This window comes from Saccostrea echinata, unplaced genomic scaffold (genome assembly GCF_033153115.1).
Source record: "Saccostrea echinata isolate AGI-Se365-2 ecotype Australia unplaced genomic scaffold, CSIRO_AGI_Sech_v1 ptg000016l, whole genome shotgun sequence".
Lineage (NCBI taxonomy): Eukaryota > Metazoa > Mollusca > Bivalvia > Ostreida > Ostreidae > Saccostrea > Saccostrea echinata.
In genome coordinates, this window is record NW_026889765.1 from 28,969,576 (window position 1) to 28,997,001 (window position 27,426).

General features: G+C 33.2%; 1 protein-coding gene across 2 annotated transcripts; it reads right to left on the minus strand.

The window, feature by feature from the left end:
* Positions 1-1,677: 1,677 nt before the first annotated feature.
* On the minus strand, positions 1,678-19,303 carry LOC133188633 (serine/threonine-protein phosphatase 2A regulatory subunit B'' subunit beta-like). Of its 2 annotated transcripts, XM_061324132.1 has the most exons (14): positions 19,227-19,303; positions 14,681-14,985; positions 10,746-11,120; positions 9,938-10,041; positions 8,695-8,797; positions 8,127-8,201; positions 7,957-8,043; positions 6,329-6,485; positions 5,910-5,958; positions 4,943-5,029; positions 4,227-4,371; positions 3,512-3,661; positions 2,854-2,957; positions 1,678-2,483 (listed from the first exon to the last, which is right to left on the minus strand). In XM_061324132.1, the coding sequence occupies exons 2-14, from the start codon at positions 14,963-14,965 to the stop codon at positions 2,324-2,326; spliced, it is 1,881 nt and encodes a 626-aa protein (XP_061180116.1). In that variant the 5' UTR covers positions 14,966-14,985; positions 19,227-19,303; the 3' UTR covers positions 1,678-2,323. The 2 variants fall into 2 exon arrangements, with proteins under 2 accessions (XP_061180116.1, XP_061180115.1); XM_061324131.1 differs by lacking the exons at positions 14,681-14,985; positions 19,227-19,303 and adding an exon at positions 11,860-12,616.
* Between the last annotated feature and the right edge of the window lie 8,123 nt (positions 19,304-27,426).

Consider the following 27,426-nt stretch of genomic DNA (forward strand, 5'->3'; position numbering starts at 1 on the left):
GGATAGCAGATACGCAAGTTCTCCCAGAGCAAAATACGTCAACAGAGCTTGGATTAGCAGATACACAAGTTCTGAAAGAGGGAAAGAAGGCAGCAGAGCTTAGATCAGCAGATACAAATGTTCTTGCAAAGGAAAATAAGTCAACAGAGCTTGGATTATCAGAAACACAAGTTCTCCCAATGGAAAACATTTCAGCAGAGCTGGAGATAGCACATACATGTACACACGTTTTTGAAGAGAAAAAGAATACAGTAGTGCTGGGGTTAGCACTTGAGCAAAGTTCTTCAAATGTAGCAGATCCAGGGATAACACAAACTCCCTCAGAAGAGAAGAGTGAAACATTACTAAAACAAGTTCATCCAGAGAATGAGTCAGCATCCACACAGGAAGCAGAGGAGAATAAGGAGGTGGTAGTTAAACAAGAGGTAAACAAAGACAGGATGTAACAGATCCAGAAAGTCCAGAGATGTCGAGGAAACAAGAGACTCCAATCAATAGGAAGATAACAGTTACGCAAGAGGTATTATACAATATTATAAAATTAAAAATTTTACATAATTATTAACTCAACTTATAAGTTTAAGCTGAAGGCAACTCAAAAAAAAAAATCTTGAAAATGCCTGTCTAAATTGAATATTTCTTTGCTATCTTTTCCCAGATTTATAAATACAAGTATAATTATTGAAATAGTAGATATGTAACATGTGACAACTTTGCATTTTTTCCCCAGCTTCTAAAGGAAGACAATTGCGATGATGATGATGATGATGATGACGATGGCCTGTTTGGGCCTAGAAAACTGTTCCTGTTTGGTGTTGATTATTTTAAGGTAAAATTTCCGCTTATTAATTTTAAAGCCAACTTTTATTTTGGTTTCCTGTGTGGATAAAAGGATTTAATCTTTATGTATTATTTTCCCCTTAACTTAGTGTATTTAATTTGTTTTAGGGTGCTGAAAAATCCGTTTGGTAAAAAGAAACAAAAGCTTGATGTGAGGAGAGAAAAATAGTTTGAAGGAAACTGTGTCTGATAAAATGAAATAAATATCATTTATTTACCGAATCAAGTGTTAATTATTTATAATCAAATTAAAGTATTTGATATTTAATCAATAACAATTATATCTTGATAAAATCAAAATACATGACAATGTACGAATGAAGTAACATACCTTAGGAGCTGGGGGAATGACCTTTTTCTTGATTAGTAGTTTAGTGAAATTTAGCTAAATCTAAAGCTGTTCGCATGTAACTTTTCATTCCTATATTTACTATATTGTTGTTCTCTGCTTTGGAGATGATTTATTAAATTTTTTCTATTGGTTGTCAAATTTTAACATCCTATTATGGCTCAAAACTAGCCCCAACATGAAGAAAGAAACTTTAATTTCTACTACATGGGGATAATTGTATATTAATATGACCATAGTATGTCATTGTTTTTCTTGAACAGGAAATTTTTGAAAAATTCACCCTTCACCCACAGATGTTTTGTGCCAAGTTTGGTTGAAATTGGCCTGGCATTCTTGTAGAAAAGTTGAAAATTAATCTGCTCACATGTACATTTATGTACATGCACACATATATACAAAAAGAAATGCAATACGTTGAACAAAATTTTATGAGAAAATCTGACTTGTCCTTTGGCTTAGATGAGCTATCCAAAAAAACAAACTAATTTCCAATGACAGGCTTACATGCCTAATGTTTATTACAAACATCACAGCAAAATGCATAGTTAATACAGAATATATATCAATAAATAAAATAAATTAAATTGAAATTGATTTTTATGTCAAATGTGTTTTTAACATTCATACAATGACCAGGCTAAACAAAGCTTTGTGAAAATGCATAATACAGAAAATGGATGTTCTGACTTGTGGGCTTATCTAACTGACCACAATAGACTTATCTATCATACTGTACTTCAACTGCTACAGGCATCCGATACGATACAAAAAAATTAAAAATAAATAATGTATACTTCAACTACTAGCTTCATAAAATATGTTTGAACACTGACATGAAATACTTCAATAGTTAACATCAAATATGAAATAATTTACCATGTAATCTCTGATAACGAAATAATTCAACTAAAGCTCAGAGAAGAATTACAAGTATTTCAACTATCAACCTTAAATACAAAATACTTCAATTATTGACCTTGTATATATAATTTTGTAACAATTATACATGAAGATGAAATACTGCATCATATCCAACAATGTAGTGGATTGTCCTTAGTTTATAGTGCATCCGAGACAACTCGAGACATATCACAGGTATTCAGAAAAGGCAAGGAAGTCTGCATAATCCATTTAATAGCCCAGATTATCAGTGGAAAAGTCATAAATATCCTCATCCCTGGCACCAGAATCCCCACCCCCCAGGAACTGGGCTGAATTAGTCTGCTGAACTCTCTTCAGTTCTTGGTTAATTAGTTCCTCGTCATCAGGCTCAAAATCATCTTCATAGTGTCTGGAAATTCAGAATCTCATGTTAATAATATGCCTCACTGGCATATTGTCATCTTTCTTTATACAGAATTTTTTTGTCTTGAAAGTGTCTCATGATAGAGATTTGAAATAGAATTTATAAGTTGAATTCATTGAAAATCAAAAATTATGAAAATACTAGTAATACTTAAAGTGATAATGTCGACAGCATGGAAATAAAAATCAAAGATTTTACATCAGGAATGAGCAGATTAACTACGTCTGAGATAAATCATAATGAAGGTGATTTAAATATAGAAACTATACGGAAATTACTCAGCATGAAGGATGAGTAAAGCATGGAAATTATACATGCATCACAGATAATTAAACAAGGACACAGGACTCCTTACATCTCCTCCTGGTCATTAGATCCCTCCTCTGCCACCAGTATCTCATACTCCTCTGCTGCATACTTCTCCCAGTCTGAGGGCTCAGTAGCATCACTGTCAAAGTCCTGTAAAAATAATACAGATTCACTGTCAAAGTCCTTCAAAAATACACAGATTCACTGTCAAAGTCCTGTAAAAATACACAGATTAACTGACCAAGTCCTACAAAAATTCAGAGATTCATTGTCAAAGTCTTAAAAAATCACAGATTTATTGTCAAAGTCCTACAAAATAGACTTCCAAATATTCAGTTTCACTGTCTAAGTCTTACAAAAATACAAAGATTCACTGTAAAAATACTACAAAAATATAGAGAATCAATGTCAAAATCCTACAAAAATTACACAGTTTTATAACTCCTACAAAAATAGACTCACTGTCAAAGTCCTTCAAAAATACAAAGATTTACTGTTGAAGTTCTTCAAAAAGACACAGATTTATAGACCATGTGTCCTTCATACACATATCTCTTATAGTCTAACAAATTTGTGTCTATTGAACATTTACAAAAAAAGTCCAGTTTACAACCAAATGCATTTTGTCTTGAAGAATTATGCTTACTTTTTGCAGCCAAAGTAAAGATTACTTTCTATCACTTAAAAAACAAAAGAAATCTTACCCTTGCATTGGCAAAAGGATCTCTTTGTTCATGATCCAAAAATTTGTCAAGATTGAAAAATGTATCAAAGAAGATGTTGGCCATTTTGCAGCTTTTGAGGTCTGACAGTGTTATTTTCCCCAAAACTTTAGGTCTCACAAGATCCAGCATCTGTTATTGAGAAAGCAATAATGAAAATATATTTTTGCAAGGAAAAGTGTAGACAGATACATGTAACTTTGTCACAGCAATCAATGAGACCACTCTGTTTGTACTAATAAATGCATACACTTTAAGGTATTTTTATACACTCTGACACTCACCAACAGGTGATAACAAATACCCCCCTCCCCCCATTCTCCCATAAAAAATGAAATATAAAAAAAATTACAGTGACTGGGGAAGGTTAAGTCATGCAAGAGTCCATCCCATTCTATGTTTGAGGTATAATTAAAGTTTTATTAAAGATTGGTGAAGAGTCTAAATTTCAGAATTAATCTAGGTTGAAGAACATGTAAAAGAATTAGCTAAAAGATACTTTTGTTCAATTTGAACTTTGTATATTAAGGAATATATAAATAACTTATATACAGGCAATGTTTTTTACAGAGTCACTTAAGTTTTTTACAGGGTCACTTAAGTAGGTTTAAAAATTCCATTAATTTGATATGTGCTTTTAAGGTTGTAGAAGATATACATATGTCTTCTACTCTTATTAATTCAATGTTAATGTTACCTGGCACAGGCAATCTTCAAATGGAAGTTTTTCTATTCCTAAGGACTCCATCTTCTGCATTTGTTCATCATAAAAATATTCCATTTCATACATAGAAATAACACCATCCCCATCCAAATCCATACAGCGAAACCAGTACTCAATGCTGAAAGTTCAACAAATTATGATACATGTAGCTGCAGACCTCAAAGGGATTTATCATTTACAGTCAGACTCAGTTTTTAAACTTAAACTATTAGTAATTTTTAAGTTATATGTTACATGTATGCAACAGTGACCAATTTAAAATATTTTTTTTACAATACATAACAGTTCTCTTATGATGTATATCATAAATTGAGATATATAAAAACAAGTAAAACTGTCTTCTCTCATCAAAAATAGTATGAAACCTGTAAATCTTTTCTATCATACAGTGGAATTATCCTTGTTTGTGGGGGACTAATGTTTGTGGCTTTAATGGGTCATCCTTACCCTGAATTAACATCCCCATGAATAATAACTTTCCTTAGGTATTGGTTTGAGGTTTCTTACGTAAATACCAGCTACCCATAACATAATGTCCCAACGGAAGTGAAAAATTTTGATTACCCATGACCATTGACCCCCACAAATTAAAATGATTCCACCAAAAAAAACAAAAACAAAAAACAATAAACAAAACAGAAATGTTACAGAGAAATCAGATTCTATCCTGGTTATTGATGGAGAATTACCTTGTGGGATGTTTTTTATCTTCTTCAGACATTAGGAACCAGACAAACTCCGGGTAGCTCATTCGTCCATCCTTTAAGTTAGTGCCCCTTAAAAAAGGTTCAATGGTTACATATTTTATAATTACTGTACATAAAATACAAATGTAAAAAAAAAAAAGTTGACCTTTGAACTTAAAATATGACCTTGCTCTGATACTAAGCCTTGAATTCGAGCATCAGAGAATCTCTAGCTCTTCTGCGTTTGTGAACAGTAAACTGTATAGAAATATGAACAGCATGCAGACTAAACAAAACATGCCCCCAACCACTACTGAGCAGAAGTTCTTCATGATAGTCAAGATAATCAGTCCCATCAATAGCAAAGTGTACCTTGTTTGCTACAGTCAGAATTTGCTTATAATTGCCTAAAGATATGAACACACTTGATTCTATAAATAAAGGTTAACATTCTTTCACATGAAGAAGGTCTTCAAGACATTTCAAAGATTCATTACACTAGTCTTATAATTATTCGTGAAATTATCAACTCACTTTAAATGACATTATATGTACATTGTGATACATGTAACTCAACAAATTATTCAGATAAGAAACACTTTAATGCTATAGTACTAGTGTATGGATTTTATTGTGTTGATGTCATTTTCACTTGGAATGTTTGTAAGTTATTATCTACTTAAAAGTTTAAACTAATAAGCCAATGTATACAAAACAATCACTGATCACTACAGCATTTTTGTTTTGATGAAACTTTTAAAATCCAAATGATACTTGGATAAATTGGGTAATACAAACTTATACATAAATGTACAAAATTGAAACATGTATTTTGCAAACTTATTTAAACAAAAATTTGAAAATTGTTCAGAATTTTTTTTCTTTACTAAAAAGTCTGAATATATCAAATGGTGTCAACGAAGTACAGATATTCATTTTATATTCAGACATTGAGTAAAATATTACTTACTTGATCACAGACCCAGAAAATATTCTGTCTATTACTTTTAATGATAAAGCTGAAAAAAAGAAAATGATAGAAAATAAAAATACTCAGTATCCTCAAGTGGTTATGATTGTAGCTAAATTGAAATACATGTACATGTATACACATCCACCTCACTTAATGAAGGTCTGAAGAGGCACAGTTCACAATTTGAATACCACAAATCAAGTTTATATTTATCAAATACTAGTGTACAATTTTGAACCATTTTGCACTGATCCAAGGAATGCCAAATAATCAGAAATACTGGAAACCCACAGAAAAAAACAAACCTTTACCATGATTGTTACAAGGTGCTAATTCTTAAATTTTTTTTGCACTGATCCATGCCTTGACAAATAATCAGAAATATAGAAACCTTCAGAAAAAAAAAAAAGTTTTACCATGATCATTATGGCGTGCTAAATCTTCCTTGCTGATATAAAGATCGTGATCCTTGTCCAGCTCCCAGAATTTACAGTAAATCACATAGAAATGTTCATACGAAAAGAAATCTGTTATCTGATTGATGTCATCTTCTTGTTCTAACAGTGCCAAAGTCTGAAAATACAAGCAGACATATCAATACTGTTATTCCTGTTGCTAGCTATAGTTTCATATCAATACCAAGTTAAATTGATTCACTTCATTTGACAACCTGAAGCTCTCAAAATTAAATACACAAACAGGCCTCGGTACAGATCTGAATGTATAAGACTACCATGTCTCAAACACACTTATCTATTCTCTATCACAATTTTGAGCTACTCAGAAGCTTCAATCCTTTCCTAACCATAAGGAAGTAAGAACTGTTTCTTTTATGAAGTTCCTGCATGTGATATAGTCAGTAAGAGTAACACACACATCACAGATAAATCTTTGCTAATGATTTCTAAGGTAAAGTGAAGGAATGAGCAACTGAGTTTGAGTTAATTAATTTCTGCATGAAGATAGGAATTTTCTTTTAAGATATATGGTAAAGTTAATTTGTAACATTATTAACAATTTTATATCCCAAAGCCAAGTATGATTATTGATAAACATAAAGATTTATCTAATATGTAGATAGTGTAGGTCTTCACAAAATTTTAGAAGCAATTAACATTATCTCTACGTTCACTTCCATAAATTGGTATGCTAAAAAATAAAATAGATAATTTCGAAAGCTTTTCTTTTGTAAATTATTTTATCATTGTTTTCTAGATCTGTTCCTGATGTATTTCATATTGAAATAGATTTATTATGATGTTTAGTAAGAGTTATGTCCCTTGTCAACACATTCACAGTATCTATGAATATATTTATTGTATTTGTAAATGATGTATTGTTTTGGACAGCAAATTTCTACTTAATGTTTCATAGACTGGTAAGATTATTTATTTATATTATCATTTTGTAATGTAGAAATTATTCGGACAGACCAGTATAAACATTTTAAAATCCACCATGCAGGTACAATCCACCTCTGATTTGACACATTTTAAGTTGAATATGTTTGATCTTTTAAGGGGATCCAGACAATCAGGAGAATAAAAATCCAATAAAACTAAACCTAAAATACAGTAAAACTTGTCTAATCCGAACACCACCGGTTCCAAAAAAGTTTGCTAGATTAGACAACATTTTAAAGAAAGGAATTTACTGAAAAGGACTTAAAATTTATGTCGTATTAGACAAGATTATTTATACAACATCCGGATTAGACAAGTTTCACTGTAGTACTATATTTTCTTTAAATATATATTATGATGATTAAACTGAAGAATATTGATCAGCCTACACTACAAATCCTGGCGCAGTTGGTCCCCCCAATTTCAAACATACTTCAATTGACAAAAGAACACACTGACATATAATACATGTATTTTATACTATGCATAGCAAAATCGTAATAATTGCATTCAATTTCTTGGGCATCATGAACATCTTACTACTACTTTAACAAAATTAATGCACTTGGCCTCAGGTGAAAATTTTAAAACTAAGACCTTGAGGAATGTGACATCCATTAAAAAAATAAATGCCTACAAACCTGTAAGAAATTACTTTTCCTGAGTTCACTAATGGTTATTCTTCCAGACCACGACCGATTGATGCTGTAGAAGATTCGCGCTATCACCTGTAAGTAAATATTGTGATTGGTGAAGATAAGCCAAACTTATAACATACAACAGTAGATACTTATATAATCAGAGCTCTTACTGTATTGATGTATCTGGAGTGGAACTCTGGAGCATCCAGAAGGAAGGTCAGTCCTGGATGTGAATCCACAACATCCTACAGACAGATGGATAGGGTTAACACAGAGAAACACTGAATTAGTTAAACACTTATCTTGATACTGTAAACATGGAAATTTACAAATGGAGAAAATTCACAGTCACTTTTATAGGTATACACAGGCAGTACAGACAGACAGACAGACAAAGTTTACACACAGAAACACTTGTCTAGTTACTGTAAACATGAAAATTGATGAATAGGTAATTCACACCTTTCCACAGTGCAGTCAGACAAAATTTAATGATAGCTGGATCTATGAATACTTTTTTCATGAGTGAGACATTGTTGATGTTTGTCTCTTTTAGAGAATACATGATCTTTTGTTGCTCAAGTATCACTTTAAAGCATATATTATCAGTCTTCTCACATACATGTAATTAGATACGTACATACACTGTATGGCATTGCATGCTTGTCTTTTAATCTGGAAGATTTTCAAAAGCTTGAGAAATTACATAATGAGGAAAATAATGAAAAATAGGAAAACCTGAATAAGATTGAAGAAATCATCCTCCTCTAAATAATTACAGTCCTGTTTAGCTGCCAGTTTCACAAACTGGGCGGCCTCATCATGGCATGGGAGAAAAACTCTAAACAAATTGACAGATAACAAATGTTAAAATATATTTTTTAAAGACACTGTTAACATTTCAGCATATTAATAAAGATTTTTCTGGTGATTCATTTTATCAATTTCTCATGTTGTCATGTTTCGTGACTATTTGCAACACGTACACCCTCACCCCAATGTGGCACAATTTAAATTATTTCATCAATGACAGTATGTTTTGGATGTGTTAAAAATGTCCAGGAATCAACTAATTAGTGAATAAAAAGTTATTTTTATATCCTTGGAAAAACAAAAGTTCTACAAAAGCTTTTGCTCCTATTCTTCATGCATTGAGTCAATTAAACTATATCTTTTAGTGTTTTATTTCTTCAGAAATTCTGTATATCTTTCATTTACAGGAAGAGGAAACTGGCAATAAATCCAACATCTTATTTTTACTTCTCCTATTCCCCCAAGTCTTCTTGAAAATATAAAGTCACATGAAATATATGACTTCATTCTTTGACCTCTTAAATCATTCTCTAGTTTCTAACTCTCTGATCTGATACATAACCCTTTACCTCATGAAGTAATGCTTGGATGTACAGTACCTGGCCAAAAGTGAGTCATAATTTTATTACTTCAATGAAAAATGCATTTTTCTAAAATATTATTGCAGTGTTATTTGTTGTCCACTTTTTTATGACTAAAACACCATAAAATGTAGAATTCTCTGCAGTTTCTTCATATCATTTCAGAATAATTTTATCTGTAGGGATTGCAGTGATATCACATGTCAAATGTGAATTAAAAATTTTAGGACTCATATTTGTTAGGAAATCATAGTAATATGAGGTTAGAAATTTTTGTATTGACGATTTAATAAATTATTCTCTATGATTAGTGTATCATTTTGTTTAGCAGTAAAAGACAAGAAAATTTAAACAATTCTGCATGATTCAGTGAAAAAAATCATGGAAATTGGGCAAAAATTGACCTCACAATAAGTTTTTATAAAAATTGGTTTTTCAATGAAATATATACATGTAGTGTAAAAATGCAATTATGACTCACTTATGGCCATATACTGTATGCCTTTCATTTCTGTGTTGAGCCATATGCTAATATATTAGAATATACATGTCTGAAACAATGACCCATAAAATTAAACTATTCTTACTTTTTCCACATGGAAGTAAAGCTCTCTTTGGTGATGTAACCCAATTTGTCCCCTCCACTGGCGTGAAACAGTAACGCCTTCCAGTACAAGGGCAGATTACAGGCCTGAAACAATAAATTGTCATATTTAAGTACATATGTCCTTACAAGACTGATCAACCCCACAGGGCACCCTCAAAACAAGGCATATTTAAAACATTCCAATGGATGAAACACCATTTTAAAATACACAAAGTGAGAAGGCTAGGTTGGATTTTGGCTTTTTATAAGAGGAAACTTTATATAAACTTTAGATCTGAGCAAGCATCTGAATCAATTATCATTCTAAGCACAGAATTAATTATAAGTTCGTTTTCTGTATAAAGTGGACTTAAATGCTTTCCTGACCTTGCATTTATTAATAAACAAGCAGTCAGTCATTCTTTTACAGTGAAAAAACTGTTATAAGTGGAGGGGGGTAAGAACGGAGGGGATAGAGTGATTAGACCCTACACAAACACTTAGAAAATATGGACTTCATTTTAGTAATATTAGGAGTATTTGAGCAAACTACAAAATAGCTAATAAATTAAATCAGTTGGCAACGAGATCAAAGGTTTTATGTCTTAAAGAAATTCTTCATGTGATTGATATCTATGTAAAATTTCATCCCTTCTGAAATCAAAATTGAAGCAACCCTTATAGCTAATATTAGGTCCGTAAGACATCATTTAATACATATATCATTGTGTTCAAACTCACTTTGAACTTTCTTAATTATCAATATTAATAAAGTTCATATCACAATACTACCAAAGTGGCTGAGTTACCTTTGTGATAGTTTTCATGTGTTGTTTAAATGCTTTCCCGTCCTCCAGTTTGCCGATCTCCTGAACAGCCCTTTGGAGACCGTCATCTTTCCTTTGGTTTGTCACGGGTTTACCGTACGGATGATAAAACTGTGGAATTTTCACGTTATTCAGATTGTTGTACAGCTGGATTTTGTTTTCCCTCCGCTTGCTTTTTTCTGGTTCCTTGGCACCGTGTACGGTTTTTACAGTGGGACTAGCGGTGATAAAGGATGATATGTTTGTGTTTTCCTTGTCCGGTTCATTAGGACTTTCCCTGGGTTGTGACGCTGAATCGTTGTAATCGAGCGGTAAAGCATCTTTTTTGCTTTCCTTGGCAGAATTTGGCAGATTTAACTGTAAGGAGAAAAAATATAGATAAGATTAACTCAAAATAATACAATGAATAGCACTCTCTGCTAAATTAAGGTTGAGGTCCTTGTACATGTGTACATGTATATATTCAATGGATACTTATTCTAATAATCAAATATAGTAAATATATCATTTTTTTTTCATTTTATAGACTGAATTAAATCTAAAATAGTCTGAATCTGAGACAAATATCATATTTTGGCTTAAATAACTTTTCTCAATGAATAATGCAAAAAAAAGCAAATTAATAAAAACTAAATTTCTTCTAGCTTATGAATGAAATTACCTTTGTAATTGTACAATATTTCATTGAAAATAAATGCCTTCATTTGAATAGAAGGAAATTAAATTTAAAAAATCATCTAATTACACATGTTACATGTATATGTTACTGTTAAATACTGGGAAATATACCAAAACAAAGAGAATCTATTCCATAATTACATGTCTGAAATCTTTAAGTACAGTATATATTCATTATCTTAAAGAAAGTTTTTTTTATTCCTTTTGATGAAGTACACACAATTGTGAATTGTGAGCAACATCATTATTACAAAACAAGGTAACCTAGCTCATCCAGGAAGATAATCACCAAACAGGCTCTTTATAGACCTATACAACTGAACTACACCAATATATACTGACCCTCATCTTGTTCAATCATGTACATGCAAATATCAGAATAATTCTAAAAATAACCCGTATTACTAAGACTTAGTACATGTTGTGGAATGTTCTGTTGGGAGAAGTCAGAAGGTCTTGTTGGCGATACTTTGGCCACTGGTATCCAGGCATTCTGGGAGTTTCCTTTCCGTCTGTTATAATTCTGAGGAAACGGAAAAGTCACAGGTGTACACCGACCATAGTGAATAGCTCCACACTGTGTCCCCCATCCCTTAAAATCACTTCTTAAATCACATTTTTCACAATGATGTAAAGATCTTTTCCACTTTAATTCAATTCTACAGTTGTAGTACAGAGTGACACGAGAACAGACATACTGTATCTCCGCAGAGTTCTTAGGCATCATTCTATTACGCAGTGTTACTGAGATGGGAGGTATACACTTGAACACTTCCTGGCTCTTCTGAATCTGTCTGTTCCATCAGCTGTGTATTCATTAACTGCAGGATTTGGCAAGCACCATCGTTAAACTAAGCACTCTCACCTTTGGATGTCCAAAATCAAATCCAGTGGCTTAAATATTTTCAAAGTAAAACTGTTCTCCAGGAGATAGGGGTGTAACCCTTAAGAACATCACTTGCCAGGTGGTAAAGGCACCTCTTCCACACATGTTACACTGATAATGAATTCCTAATCATCATACACCACTGCACAGAAATATTATAATAACAATTCATAATTCACATCTCCCACTGTACTATATGGTCAAGACATTTGAACCTGTTAGTTCATTAGAAGACCCTGTCTGGCAGACATAAATGTGTGTAAATAAAAGCAGAAGATTCTAAACTTAATCAAGGAATGTGGCAGCTCTAACTACTACTGCTGCGTGTGTTTACCAGTGTATGGCTGTACACTGATCTTTTAGCACACAACCAAATACCTGAGCTACATAAACGCATCTTGTGTGTATTAACCATGTATTAACCTAATGTTTTCCTCTTGGTCATTTCATGGATCACTAATTGTTCAGTCACACTGGTTTTTGTCTTATTGCATTTTTTTCAGCCTTTAAACAACTGATATAAGAAATCAGATATGGGGTTTCCTTTATTTCAAACCTTCTCAATTACTTATAATTTTCATAATTAAAATTTTTTATCAATCATAGAATTGTTAGAAACATACCGTGTACAGAGAAATGTATGAAATGACTTATTTTAAAAAATAAATCAAAAATACAGCTAACGTACCTGTACATTCTAATGCTATACGTTCTATTGCTGGTAATTTGGTCAAATTCCAATCTTCAACAACATGTTTTGTATTCCCATAAACAATTATCTTTAAAATTTGCCCAATTATTGTGCTCAAGTCTGCAAAATTATTATTCTGAACTTAAATTACATTGTACTTACTATCTTTAAGTCTGCAACCCCCCCCCCCCCCCAACCCCCAACCCCAAAATAAATTCAGAAACTTATTAAGCTAAATGTAAAGCATTTGTGAAATTTTACTGTGAAATTAATTATCAAGAGTGTATAATTAGCTGTATTCCCCAATTCTTACTGTCCTATGTTCATTCATTTACTATATGGAATCAAATGCCCCCCCCCCCCTTCAATAAAATTAAGAAAAACAACATCTTTTCACTGTGTCGGCTAAATTATAAGACCATATAAATTAGTAATATATGATATTGTGATAAGATAAACAAACATTTACAGTTTATTTAAAATTTATGTCTTAATTGATGCTTGAGAATGTCAGGTTAATTTTATACTCTTTCACTCCAGTATGTGAAATATAAACAACTGAAGACATTCAATTTACCAGTCAAATGACAGAAAAATATATAATTAGGGTACCGTAAGATATCTCGCAGGGACTTCGGAATAGTAAAGTCCTTCAACACTGTATTACATTTTACAATGATAAGGAGCTATAGATAAAACTTAAGCCTCCATAACAGCAGGTTTCATTTATCTATTACTGAAAAGCTCTTTTGAACTGAGCTTTATGTAAAAAAAAAAAAAAAAAAGAAAAAAAAGAAAAAAAAAAAAGACTAAAACCCACACACTGCAATATACATTTCAAAAAACCATGAAAATCTCAGGCTAACAGAGGACTCTCTCTTACAGACAAAATAAGAAGATTTTATTTGTTATATATCAAGTATATGTAGATCCTATCATGTTCAATTCATTCCAGCAACATCTCCAAGATGTTTATAGCACTATCATTACATTCATCTATAGGTATAAACACACCAAAGGTTTGGGTGCTTCATTACTTGTACTTTTGTCTTTATAATAAATCAGAGCTTTTTATAATAAATCAGAGCTTTGCATTAATTTCCTCCTCTCTCGTGAAAACATTTTTCTAATTTGTTGGTGAAAAATGTTTTGAAATGTCAAAAGAGGAATAATTCAAATTTACATTTTGACATTTAGAGTAGCTTTCACTTTTTTTCACTCCTCAGATATGATTTTTGACTTATTTATGATCATATTGTTTCATAAATTCATATATTGTATATAATTTTTTTTTTGTGGGAGGTGGGTGGTTGAGGTTGCAGGGTTGGAGTTGTTGCCATATTTTCCATCCCTCAAATTGCCATCACTTAATTTACCTTTGTTCTGGTCAAAATGTTTATATGGCTCTATTCTTCTTTCAATTTTTTATATAGTATTTATTATTAATTTATCTTTATTACAGAATAAAATATTCAGGGGGAAAAAAAACAGTTAGAACCTTTCAAAAAATGCAGAATATGATAGTTGAAATCAGAGATTTCACCATTACAGGTGTAGTGTAAATATTAGCAATGCATGTTTCAGATTGATCTGCATGTACTTAATATTTAGTATATATATATGTATGTACTGGTGTACTGATATGGACAGGTATTGACTCACCCTAGGTGATCCATTAGAAGACTTGTTCTTGTTTGACAGCGGTCTCCGTGGACTTCTGGGGTTGGGTAACTTTGTGGAATTTGGAGAGTAAGGCGGTGAACTGGGTCGTAACCGTGGCGACTGTTTACTGGATGACCTTGGTGAAGTCAGAAACTGATGGGTGATGCTTTCTCCATGACAGAGTTGCCTTAGGTTTTCTTTTAAGTGTGACTGGGTCTCTGGATCACTCAACCAACGAGCAAACAGCTCATCAACTTTGCTTTTTAAGAGAGGTTTTAATGCCATGGCAAGATTATTCCGAGAGCCTGCAAAAAAAAATTTTAAAAATAAAATATAGAACATATGTAGCCATCTTCACTAAGGTTAGGTGATTTTGGTAATGCAATGTAACAAATACTAATATGTATTGTATACAATCTTAACCACTTTGATGTTCCTGTCTGGAGTCAATTTTTTTTCTTTTTTTTTTTAATACAAACTCTTGCTTAATTTGAACATCCTCTTTTTTCTAAAAAAAAAAAAAAGCTTTTAAATTATATCAAAGCAAAGATGAAGTTCAATTAACTTGCAAAAAAAAAAAAAACCAATCAAACAAAAAAGGAAGGTTAGATTTTATCCAAAGCAAATGCTCACGTTATACAATCACCTGTTACGTTCCATTTGCATAATTTACATGTACTAGTAAATAATGGGAAGGCTAAGTTATATTATTTATCTTTTTTCACCTTTATTGCTTGCTTTATTATGGGATATCTGCTGTACCCTGAGTTCAAACCATTATCACAAACAAGTAGAGAAATATTTAGATTTCAAAAAAAAATTAATTTCTAAATCTCTGTCCCCTTTACTAGAGTTGAATATCACCATGAACATCATGCTATAATTGTGATATTCCATTCCTATATTTTAACATTGCATTTTTATTTTACTGGTGTTGTAATGTCATATAACAATTAATACACAGACATACATGCATTTTGATATCATATGAAATTTGATGCTTATTTGCACATATTAATTCAAAACAAATCATTTAAGATCAAGCTATACAAAATACATGTGTATGAACATCGGAAAATGAATTCAATGAGGGAATCAATCTTCAACTTGCCCTCTAGGATGAGGTTTTCAGAGGCCAAGATAGTAAATATGATTTCATATGGCAGTATTCAATTATTCTAACACTAATACATAATGGCTTAAGCTGTGACATCACAGACGAAGGGATATTACTTAGATATAGTTTTACGATATGTCAAATACAGCACGGAAATTCTAAGCAATTGTTCTACATGGAAGTAATAAGTCGTACCATTATATGTGTTTATATGATATGTTTTTTACTAGTATAATTACTGAAGAATTTCCTGTAGAGAGCTGTAGATTGTCTATAATTGGAGCCATTCCCAATTCAAATAAGGTATATCACTTCATCTTGAAACAGTAAGACAAAGGAGAGTTGTCGTTCTTAAGAGACTCTAGTGTAAAGAAAGAAGGGATTCTAGTATAAATGAAGAAGGGATGCTGCATTAAAAAGTATTTATCATGTTTATTAGTGTCCATAATTGCAGCATTTAATTGAAAATTTTTACTATGGTTACCACCTATGTCTAGCTGGGTACAAGTCTAATCACTTTCCTTAACCTTAGTCACTAATTTAAAAGCTTGAAACACTCGGCCTACAATACTCACCTGAGTTCCCCTGACCTCCTGATCTTCAATACAAGATTTTTTTTTAAAAATTCCACCTTTATTCATATTAAAATTGATACCCCATATTGTGGCCACTGAAGCCACAAAGGGACATGATGTAACCTAACTTGAATCACACATCCTGGGGATGATTTAGGATCATTATGACAAACATGGCCTTCCTGTTCTGCAGAAGGAGTAAACATGCACTAAGTGAAAACCACTCCCAAAAATTAAAGCCAATTCAGTACATCATATTGGACAGATCTTGAGACAAATAATTTCTGAAGATGAATGTTCTATAAGGGAAACACAGTGATGCATCAATTCAATTATCTTTCCCAATATCTTTATTGCAGGGGTATTTATATATTATTGTCTACATTAAAATTATTCTGTTCTATTAGCTGACATTTTCCTTACAAAAATTCCCAATCAATATTTTATATTTATTTATCATACTGCTTTGTTTTAAACTGAACATTTCTCACTGTAGCTACTACTGATAAGTGGAACTCTGATAATGACTAGTCTTTTTTATACAGCATAATTGTCACCAGGCTACATTGTAATTTGTCTATGATTTTATTGATACGGTGAATCTTATTTATTTCAAACACTGATATCTTAAATTAATACCAGGGATAAGTCAAAGTAATTTGACTGTCACAACCACTTTTTCTTAAAGTTTTTACCCCTATTATCTTGAATTCTAGGATATCTTAAAATATTGGTCCTGTCAAGTTTGAGGTTTGACTGTAGTTTGTGTTTAGCAATTAAACCAATGTGTCTGATAACTGTTTTCCACAAAACAAATAAAATACAATCACACCGTAGTACATTTTTTTTTCAATTTGGTTGGAAGGAGAAATAAATAACAGAACTCAAAATCCTGCATTAATTCATCATCTCAAGCCATTGTCTGGAGTCAGCTTATAGCCCTCTCTTACCCATGGCTGATCACAAAATAAATTTTATGGTGCTTTTTGGTTTTAAATATGATTTTTCTAAATACTTGCTGTGTAAGACAGATGATTTATAAAGTTCTTCGAAACAGAAAGATCATTTCCACTTGGCAATGTCATATATAGTGATTTGTTCAATTCCTATTGCATTTTTTTTTATTTTGCTAAATTTATTGTCTTGCAGAGATTAGTGTTGTACCAATAATCAGAAAACATCGATTGTCGACGAAAAAATGCCACCAATTCCAATGATCGATTATAATTTTTCGTAATCGATCATCGGAAACATACTTCTAATACAATACATTCCGGAATTATCCATTTCTGATTTAAAATTTATTTCTTCTTAATGAAAGAAAATGGCGTCTGCATCTGATACTACTCAATTAGCACGAAGCAGAGGTGATTAAGAACTGAAAGATGCATATATAGGACCTAAAAAAATTATGTTTGTTTACTGTAACCCGACCGACCCATTCAGTTTACCCCTGGATGGATCTTTTTTTCTGCCAAATCTGTGTTTGCTCTTTGGTTTGATTAATCAGCTGATTCTTTTTACTCAAAAAATATTAATTGTATCTTTTATTTGAGATATAAAATATGCAACTTAGTCAACATTTACCTTAAATATAAAGAGTAATCAATTCCCCCCACAACTTTTTGAAGTTCGTTTTCTGCTGCTAGGCAGCCATGTTGGGATCCACTGTAAATATAACTCCTGGATAATTTAGTCCCAGGATGTTTGACCCCATTATTTATAAGGAAAAAACAAATCCCGACCTACCGTCCCTTGATTTTTTGGGGATGTTACAGGAAACAAACAAATATATTTTTTTAGGCCTAGAAAGTGTAAAAGAAGCAAAACAACAAAGAAAATAATATATTATATATTTTTTATATTCATGTTAAAGAAATAATACGAAATAATTGTAATAGAATGCTTTTTGTATACAAAACTATGAAATCCGATTATAATCGGTAAAATCGCATCGGAAGCAGTAACCGATTCCAACCAATGATCGATTATGAAAATTAACCGATGTCCCATCACTAGCAGAGATTATCAAAGCAACATATATTAGCAAACTTGATTCTGATTGAATTAAGCCGAGTCAAACTAAGCCAATAAGCCAGGCAAAAAAATCAAGTGACCTAGCTAATGAACTGTAATGGAAATATTGCATTTCTATCATTATCTAACATGGAAAAGGACACACTAATACAATCATATTCATTTCACAAGAGTACCTCGGTCATCCCCGGTTTTACCTGGGTATGCTGGATTGTCAAAATCAAGTATTGCTTCTAGATATATTTTAGAATGGCTCCAATATTTTCCTCTCAGCCCCTTAAATTTCAAAATAGCCCCATCATTACATGAATAATGGGGTCATTGGCCCCACCAGTTGTTTGACTTTCCAAGATACTGTTCAACTACAGCTAGAATAGGTGAGGATCAAACATTTAGGTTGGGTTTGTGATGATGGCTTTAATAATGCTTTGTCCACATCTTTTACATCAAAATTACTTAAATCATAAACCTTTTAAAGGGAATATAACGGTGTTATACATAATTCGCAATAATACATTTTTAGATTTCATCAGACTTTAAGGATATTGAATAATTTAAATTATAATTTCTGAATTTGTTTATAAAATCATTTTTGTGCATCAACAGGATCTGAATTCGGTAAGACAGTTCAACGGTTTCAACTTTAACAAGGCGACCGACTGACCGAAGTTATGTGTTCTTCTTGTGCATTGTCCCAAGAAATTTCTTGTAAATCATGAATTAATTCATACAAAATATCAAAAAGAATCTGTAAAAGAGAGCTAGAGATCTATAAAATGCTACAATAAAGAGGATGAATGAAGCAAAAATTACTTACATGCAAGCAGGGTCTTGCCGTTGTTGAAAAATCTGTAAACCGGATGCAATAATGAGGTAAATTATTTACAAACGGAACCCGCACGACAACGTGTGATAATCCCGGAATCTGCGCGTTGGTATCAATCTTTCACAGGAACTAAGAATTCGTCTTTACAAACGGGGAAAAAACCATATATGAAACTTTATTTCGTGGTTGTTGAGGAACACTTTCAACACTCAGGCCCGTATGTAAGAAACAATTTCATTTTTCGGTGTGTGTGTGTGTGTGTGTGTGGGGGGGGGGGGGGGGAGAGAGGGGGGGTCATATTTTTTCGAGTTTTTAAAGGGTCAATATCACAGATGCTTGTGGACAGGACCCCCCTTCCCCCGAATACACACCCTGGGTCTAAGGATATTTTTATTCGCATGATTTTTTAATAAAACGTTAATTCTACGTTATTTTTTGGATTTTTCATATGGAATACATTGTAAATGTGTAGTAGAAGATTAATTTATGGAAAAAGACGAATAAAGATATCTTTGGTCCCAGAGTGTATACACCTGTGGTCAATATCAATGAAGCAAAAATTCTTTGACAGCAAAAAAAAGGTAATCAGACAATATTACTGAGGGGGCACAAGCATAAAAAAGGTATGTTTTCTATAGTATAAAAATATTGACAAAATTATTGGGGGCACCCCCTCCCCCCGGTTCCTACGATCATGACACCACGATCATGACACCAGCGCTATGTTCTATACTTAGTTACTGAAGTCCTAGAGGAGAGCGTTTATATGTATATAAAATTACTGGAGTACATGTACACGCATTGCAGAAGCTAACCCTCCCTTGATTAAGCTTGCCATAGCTTACTGGAGTACATGAACAACATAGTAGCTATCATGGTACTAATGTTGTTGATATACTTAGCAAATGCTCAGCTACCGTTAAATTGTTACATGTATATTGGTCATTTATATAGTAATCTGACTTTTCCAGAGAGAATTAAAATATTGTAGCTATCTCCCCATCCTCACGATGTCATTGGTCCCGAGTCCACTGGACTCAGACCCCCTAATATTGTGAGGATTCTATCTCCCTCCTCAAAGAATAAGCTGGATTTTTTTAAAATTATGCCAGCGTCGAATTCGAAAGGATCGGTCGGAGACAATGGATCTTTTTTCCAACCGTATTTGACAAAACTAGCTAGAAATGCGTTTCTTTGAATGTGTATCTGTAGACAGTCTAAATAAAGAGTCAAGGAGACGAATGGTTAAAAATTGCTTTAAAGAGGGAATTAGTACGCAAATACATTGCACCACTATATTATAAAACAGCCATGTTATTCCCTATCCCCCCCCCCCCCATCCCCGATGAAGAGATACCAGTCTGTACACACATGTAGCTATTTTTCCCGGCATAGGAAGGTGACACAGTCACTAAATATATTAGCCATTTTTTCCGAGGGAGCAGTCACATCGACAACTATAATTCTTCTTCTAGAAAGCCCCCCTGTTGTGTAGTTCTGAGAGGGAGGATAACTATACATGTATTAAAAACTTACTTACAAGCAAAAAAAAAAAAAAACGGAACTACTGAAATAGTCAACTTTTTCTGCTTCAAAATTTAACATGGAGTCCAAAAATTGGATAATTCTTTTTTTCTGATTATTAAGGTAGTCCATCCCACAGATTCCAAAAACCAGCAGAAACTTACCAAACTGCTTCAAAATTGTATCAACCTAATAAGTAATTTTCTGCAACAATCAATATAAGAGTTAATCATATTACTAGTAAATATAGGGGGAAATTATAGAAAATCTCAAATTTCAAATAATTCAAAAATTTCAAATAAACAAAATTTTAATGTGAATAAACCCGCGATGAACTTATCAATGTACAAATGAATGTACATGTGTGTGTTCGTGGGCGAATAGTACAAATTTCGTACAAAGTTGGACAGATACATAAATACTTTTTCAAGCAATATGAGCTTCAACTTTGATGTCAAAAATTTTTGATGCAAAATTGTAATTAACTATTTCAATCATAGAAAAAAGAACGTTTATAAACTTCTGTTGTTTATTTTTGCAATGGAAGAACTCTTCAGAAGCTTTGATTGAAGCAAAATTACATTATTGTCGTCCTGTACAATATTGATTTCTTATATAACACTATATATTTGATTGTACAGAATCCTTTACTCTGAAACAATTTGATACTTTATTTCCGTCTAGTTGATCAAAAAGGTTTTAAAATACATACAAATTTATCATAATAACACATTTTAACAGCAAAATAAAATTCTCAAAAATGCAGCTCATATTGCTTTCATATAAAGTGTTCCAAACTACGGGAAGTTAGTAAATGTCTCTGTGTATGGTTCTCATAGCCTATGTTAATTGTCATACTTAAAAAAAAAAAAAAAAAAAAAAGAAAAGAAAAGAAAAGATCATCGTTATGTACATGTACGATCATGTAATATATATAATTGAGTATTTTTTTTTTCTGCTACGGTATAAAACGCAAAATTCTACTATATCAATGTCAATTTGAAAATAAGGTTCCTAATATTATTTTAGACACGTAAAAAGCAATTTCAGTTAAAAAGGAGTGGGGGTACAACAGAAGTTCATAACAAGCAAATTAAAAAACTAAATAAATAAATAGAAAATAAAATAAATAAATAGAAAAGACCATCAGACATTATTATTGAAAGAGCATGACCCATAAAGTGTCGGTTTTCTATACTGTATAGTATACAAAGGAAAAATTATTTTGGGGGTTGGGGTGGGTGTCCTACCCCCTACCCCCACCTAACCCCGGTTCCTATATATATCTGCTTTATGTTGTCATAAAAGGGCCTGGACACAGTTGCATTGCCGTTTATGTTTACAGTTTTATATTTCTATTTTTATTATAAAAAAAAAATAACCAGTCCTGAATTGAATGAAATGAAATTACATGAACATTCTTAAAATTCAAAGATTAAAACATTCTTCATAACATCATGTCAAACACCCGTGTTTTTGTAAACAAGGGCACGAGCTCTGTTATTGTTAATGGTTTACGTTTTAATGGATGTGTTCAATTTGTTTTTTAGTCAGCACACATCACTGAGCACGGACTGACATCAATTTACTAGTGAGTTGGTTTTGCTTTCTCGCCTTTCTGCTCTGAATTTTCTGGATTATAGTTTTAATATTTTGCCTTAATAAACAACAAATTTTCCACTTTTCTTAGATATTAAGGATAAAATTTACTTCCTGAAAGTACAAGGATGTGTGTCAATCAAACGCGTCCCGAAATTCGTAGTTTTAATAATTAATAAAAGAAGTTTCTAAACACGCTTTTATACAATTTTGTGTGAAATGCTCTAGCAACAAATAAGTCATTATGTTATACTGAAAATTTTAGAAAATATTAACTTCAAATCTCTGGCCAGACCCCTTTAAAATAAATTATGAACAAACGTGTATTGCCATTTAAAGATAATTGAATTTTCTCAGAAAAAATTCTGAAAAAGAGGTTAAAATACGTTATTTAAAGAGGTAAAATTACAGTAATTGAGTATATTAATGATGCATTCAATATCAGTTACACGTTTGAGCACCGACTATGTCCTGAAATACAAAATACCTGAAATATCAACAATCTCGTTTGAAGTCATCATTTCTCAAGTTTTATGGTCCATACAATGACCTTGTCAGCAAATACAATCTAACATTAAGTCAAATGCTGACTGACGTTTTTCATACTAATTGTTAGGCCATTATTTACACACTGAATTGTCGAGGGATTTTTCCGTTTTCCCGATCATGACAAGGAGCACACGGCGGGTGTGACCGGTTGGCAGGGGATGCTCACTCCTCCATGGCACCTGATCCCACCTCTGAATTTTTTGGAGGTCCGTGTTTGCTCTGCTCCCGATTTGTATTGTCTAAATGGACTTTGAGCTTGAATACTGTTCGTTATCTCTATATTTCATGCAGTAAAAAGTGCATTATTAATATTGTTATGTTATTACAGTAATAACATAACAGACTGTGACGGTCTTTAACAGTAACTGTTAAAGACCGTCACAGTAGCTCAGTCGGTAGAGCGCTCGCTCCGTGATCGAAAGGTCGTGTGTTCGAATCATGGCCGCGACTGATATAAGTCGATAAAAAATAGGTAGCATCTGTTCCTTCGCCAAGCGCTCGGCACTTTGGAGTGAAATTTGCGGGTTCTTCGGATGAGACCTTTAAACAAAGGCCCAGTGTCACGGTAGGCGTTGGCACTATAAAGAACCCTCAGTGCTCAATGGCCCTCAGTGCCGAGTAAAGGTCTAAATTTGAAGCCCTTCACCGGTATATGGTGACGTCTCTATATGACTGAAAAATTCTCGAACGGGACGTAAAACAACATACAATCAATCAATCTATCTTTAAAATTGTTTTGAAAATATTCTGTATACACGGAAATTTTCGCTCCGGTTTCGTCCTCGTCGCATATGGGTGCATGGATTTAAAAGGGGTTGAATTCAAATAACGGCAGTATTAACTCTTTAACACAGCTATGTTTTGGCGAATTTAAAACGGAGCAGAATCGTTTGTAAGCATAAAAAGACAAAAATAATATTGGGCGAAAATAACCCTGTACACAGTATGCATTTCTCTCCTCAATAAGAACTAATCCAAAGGTCATTACTTTAGACTATATCCAAAGAACACCTACCCATAAACCAAAGTATACACATTAACTACAATGCTAACTGATAGCTTTTTTTTTCAATCATATTGAGTACATACTTCTTGTTCACGTTTGGAATTACATTCTGAAAAAATCTGACACGCAAATAAGAAAAACCCTAAACCGTCCAAAAAGTGTGGGGGGGGGGGGCAACTTCCCAAAATAATCTGACAAGTAAAAAAAAAACTTCCCAAAATAATCTGACAAGCAAAAAAGTCTTCTTTATCTGTCTATGTCCTGGAATTTGCCAGAGCTCGATCTTACAGCAATAAAAAGTTGAGTTGTGTGTCTGTGTGTGTGTGTGGGGGGGGGGGGGGGGGGGGCAACCATCAGGAAAATTTATTATAGCAAAATACTATAATCTAAAAAAAAGTATTCTACAGGGCCTAGCTGTATGATAATTGGGCAACATTATTACATGTAGCATGTACTCATTGACAAAAAATTGCTAACTAGTGAGAGATTGAAAATTGCTAACTAGTGAAAGACACAAGTAATGCAAGTCAAAGTTTAAAAAAAAAATGGCGACAGTCAGTGCAAAACAATGCACGCCACTCTTAAGGTGTTAGTCTTCACAGAGATAGAAAATCAAGTTATTATGCATTTCCGTATCAGTAAGGTCAACTTAGATAAGACAAAATTCTTCAGTTCGTGTTCGTGTATATTGAATGAAAAATGACTTCTCTTGTTTACACTGTGATTTTCTTTCTTATTTTAAAGTTTTGTTTGCCCTGGACAAAAAGCGAAGCGACGAGGGACGAACTTGCTCTGTTGATTAAAGAGGTTCTAGTGGACTATAACCTTCAAAATGGATGCAGTTCACTGCGTGAAGATGTCTCTTTCTTGACAAACGAAAACTTGGTTCTAAGAGAAGCTCAGTCGAAGCTTGAATCTGAACTAGACGTTCTGAAATCGCAAATCAAAGACACTTTGTCCGAAAACCGAATATTAAAAGAAAATATGAACCTGTTTGAGAAAGAAATATCCCGAATGAGAAACACGAAACTCAAGGATGAAGGCAAAGATTTCTTTGAGAATAGCACTGGCAAATACGGTTTTAGCAAGCACCCTCAGCAGCAAAGACGCGGAACACGTAAGTATTGAGCATTATTTCCATGGTTTGTTCCACTTTTCATATATTACTTCTGGAGCTCCATTGTACCATTTGCTGCAATTGCCATACATTAAATTTGCTTGCAGAAAACAGAGAGCGTTTGCTGGGATCAACCACCGGGATACCAGTTAGTTCGCCAGTAGCATTTACAGCATGGGTGTCCGCAAATGTCGTCAATCCCGGAGATAGACAAACGTTTGTTTATGATCATACAGTCACCAATATTGGAAACGCTTACAACAACCACAACGGCATGTTCACTGCCACAGTCAAGGGCATTTATGCGTTTTACGCGTCTATTCTCTCAGCGGCTGGCAAGTCCGTGGAAGTAGAAATAGTTCGAAACAGCATAGCTGTCTGTCGTCTATTCAGTGGGGATATGGACTTTTGGGGCCCAGGATTCAATATGGCTGTTATTGAATTAAACGTGGGAGATGCTGTTTGGGTAAGAGTCCATGAACAGTGGCACGATTCGGGCGTCGTACTTGATTCCGCCTTCACGTCGTTTTCTGGTTTCCTGTTGTACGAAACTGATTAATTATATCATAGCAAACAAAATACGTTTCATTGGTTTATTATTTCAGTTAGCAGAGTTTATACAATAACTATGATTTCTTTATCTCTGACACTAACACGGGATCGTTTGCAATAATCTTTGCACTGTTGAGGCAAAGTGAATACTGAAAACTTAATTTGTGAATTGTCAATATTAAAAAAATCAAGGCTTTCAATCCATAACAGAAGCGTCTCAGTATTTTCGGGATATGAAAATCCGTAACAGCTCTGTTAATCAAGACGTCAATGTGGCACAGTCTTGTATGGTCTGTGACTATAGAGGTCAATGTAACATAGTTTCGGTGCTCTGTAACTATAGAGGTCAATGTAACACAGTCACGGTGCTCTGTGACTATAGAGGTCAATGTAACATAGTTTCGGTGCTCCTTGACTAAAGAGGTCAATGTAACACAGTCTTCGCGTTCTGTGACTATAGAGGTCATTGTAACATGGTTTTGGTGCTCTTTGACTATAGAGGTCAATGTAACACAGTCACGGTGCTCTGTGACTATAGAGGACAATGTAACATAGTTTCGGTGCTCCGTGACTAAAGAGGTCAATGTAACACAGTCTTTGTGTTCTGTGGCTGTCACGTGGTCAAGCTGGCTATCTCCATAAATCACACAAATTCAACTAAGTTTTATCAAATTTATTTACAAAAATAATAATAATAATAATAAAGAAAATTTCAAACAAACATCCACACTCTGATCCACACACTCTTCCACACTATTAAACAAAAAAAATAATAGCAATTGGTAACCAATAATCAGACAATTAACCAATTAACCTATTAACCACTTAACCCCGGGTATAGATTTCACTCAAAGTATCAATGCCAAACATATCCCACTGGAGTCGTCATCTCCATATCAATGATTATCATTGTCATCATCACTATCATCAGTATCGTCGTATGAACGAAACCATATCAGGTTTGCCAATACGTCAGTGTTCTTATATCGAGCTACACAATGTTACGTGGATTGACTTATCTGTATCTGTCCACCATCACTGAATCTTGACCCACACAGCATCCTTCCGGGCCTTAGTCTGGAACCTTTCGTTGTGTCTATACGATCCCCTCAGCTTAGTACACGTATCCAGCGCATGTCATACCAGTGTCCTTGACGCTACAATGACGAATGTTTTTAAGTCACATGTCTCAGTAAATAATGTTTGGCAACACTACTATGTTTGGCGATTCATTCTCATAAATAAATAAATCAATACGTATAAATTATAATGGTTACCAGTTAACATAAGTCAAAACAAATTATTGCCAACATGGCGCACCTTACTTTCGACTTCCGGTCATTCACTTCCGCCCAGACATTTAAACCAAAATTTAAATGGACAAAATATTTCACATAATGTAACAAATCTGAATACAAGAAAATTGCGTACAATAACACCTTTAAACTCTATCGATATAATACAAAAGTCCATTCGAACACTCTCGCTAACCGTCACACCTGACTGAACAACAGGTAAAATGGTGAGAGCTGGCCAAGTTCAGAAATAAGAACGAATACGTATTCAGTAATAAATTTGCCTAAAAAACTATATACATAACGAATATTAATAATATTATAAGTAAATACTTACCACGGACCTGTCTCCGTGCCAAAGTCAAGATACTGATTGAATGGCAGCTATTTGCATGTACACTAGCTGCTTCAATTGTAGAAACGTGTCTGCAGCTACGCTTCTCTGCCGGGAATGACCAGGCCTCAATTGTTCTGGTCGGCCAAGCTATTTTGCAAGGGCTTATGGGTAGATGGGGCATAGAGACAAAACGCAGGAAATTCAAATAATAT

Excerpts from the sequence above, each read along its gene's own strand:
- LOC133188633 (XM_061324131.1), bottom strand. The coding sequence starts at position 12,168 with ATGATGCCTAAGAACTCTGCGGAGATACAGTATGTCTGTTCTCGTGTC. Across the intron at positions 8,044-8,126 it reads ACTCCAGATACATCAATACA|GTGATAGCGCGAATCTTCTA; the intron begins GTAAGAGCTCTG and ends ATTTACTTACAG. Across the intron at positions 2,484-2,853 it reads TCTAATGACCAGGAGGAGAT|ACACTATGAAGATGATTTTG; the intron begins GTAAGGAGTCCT and ends CTGAATTTCCAG.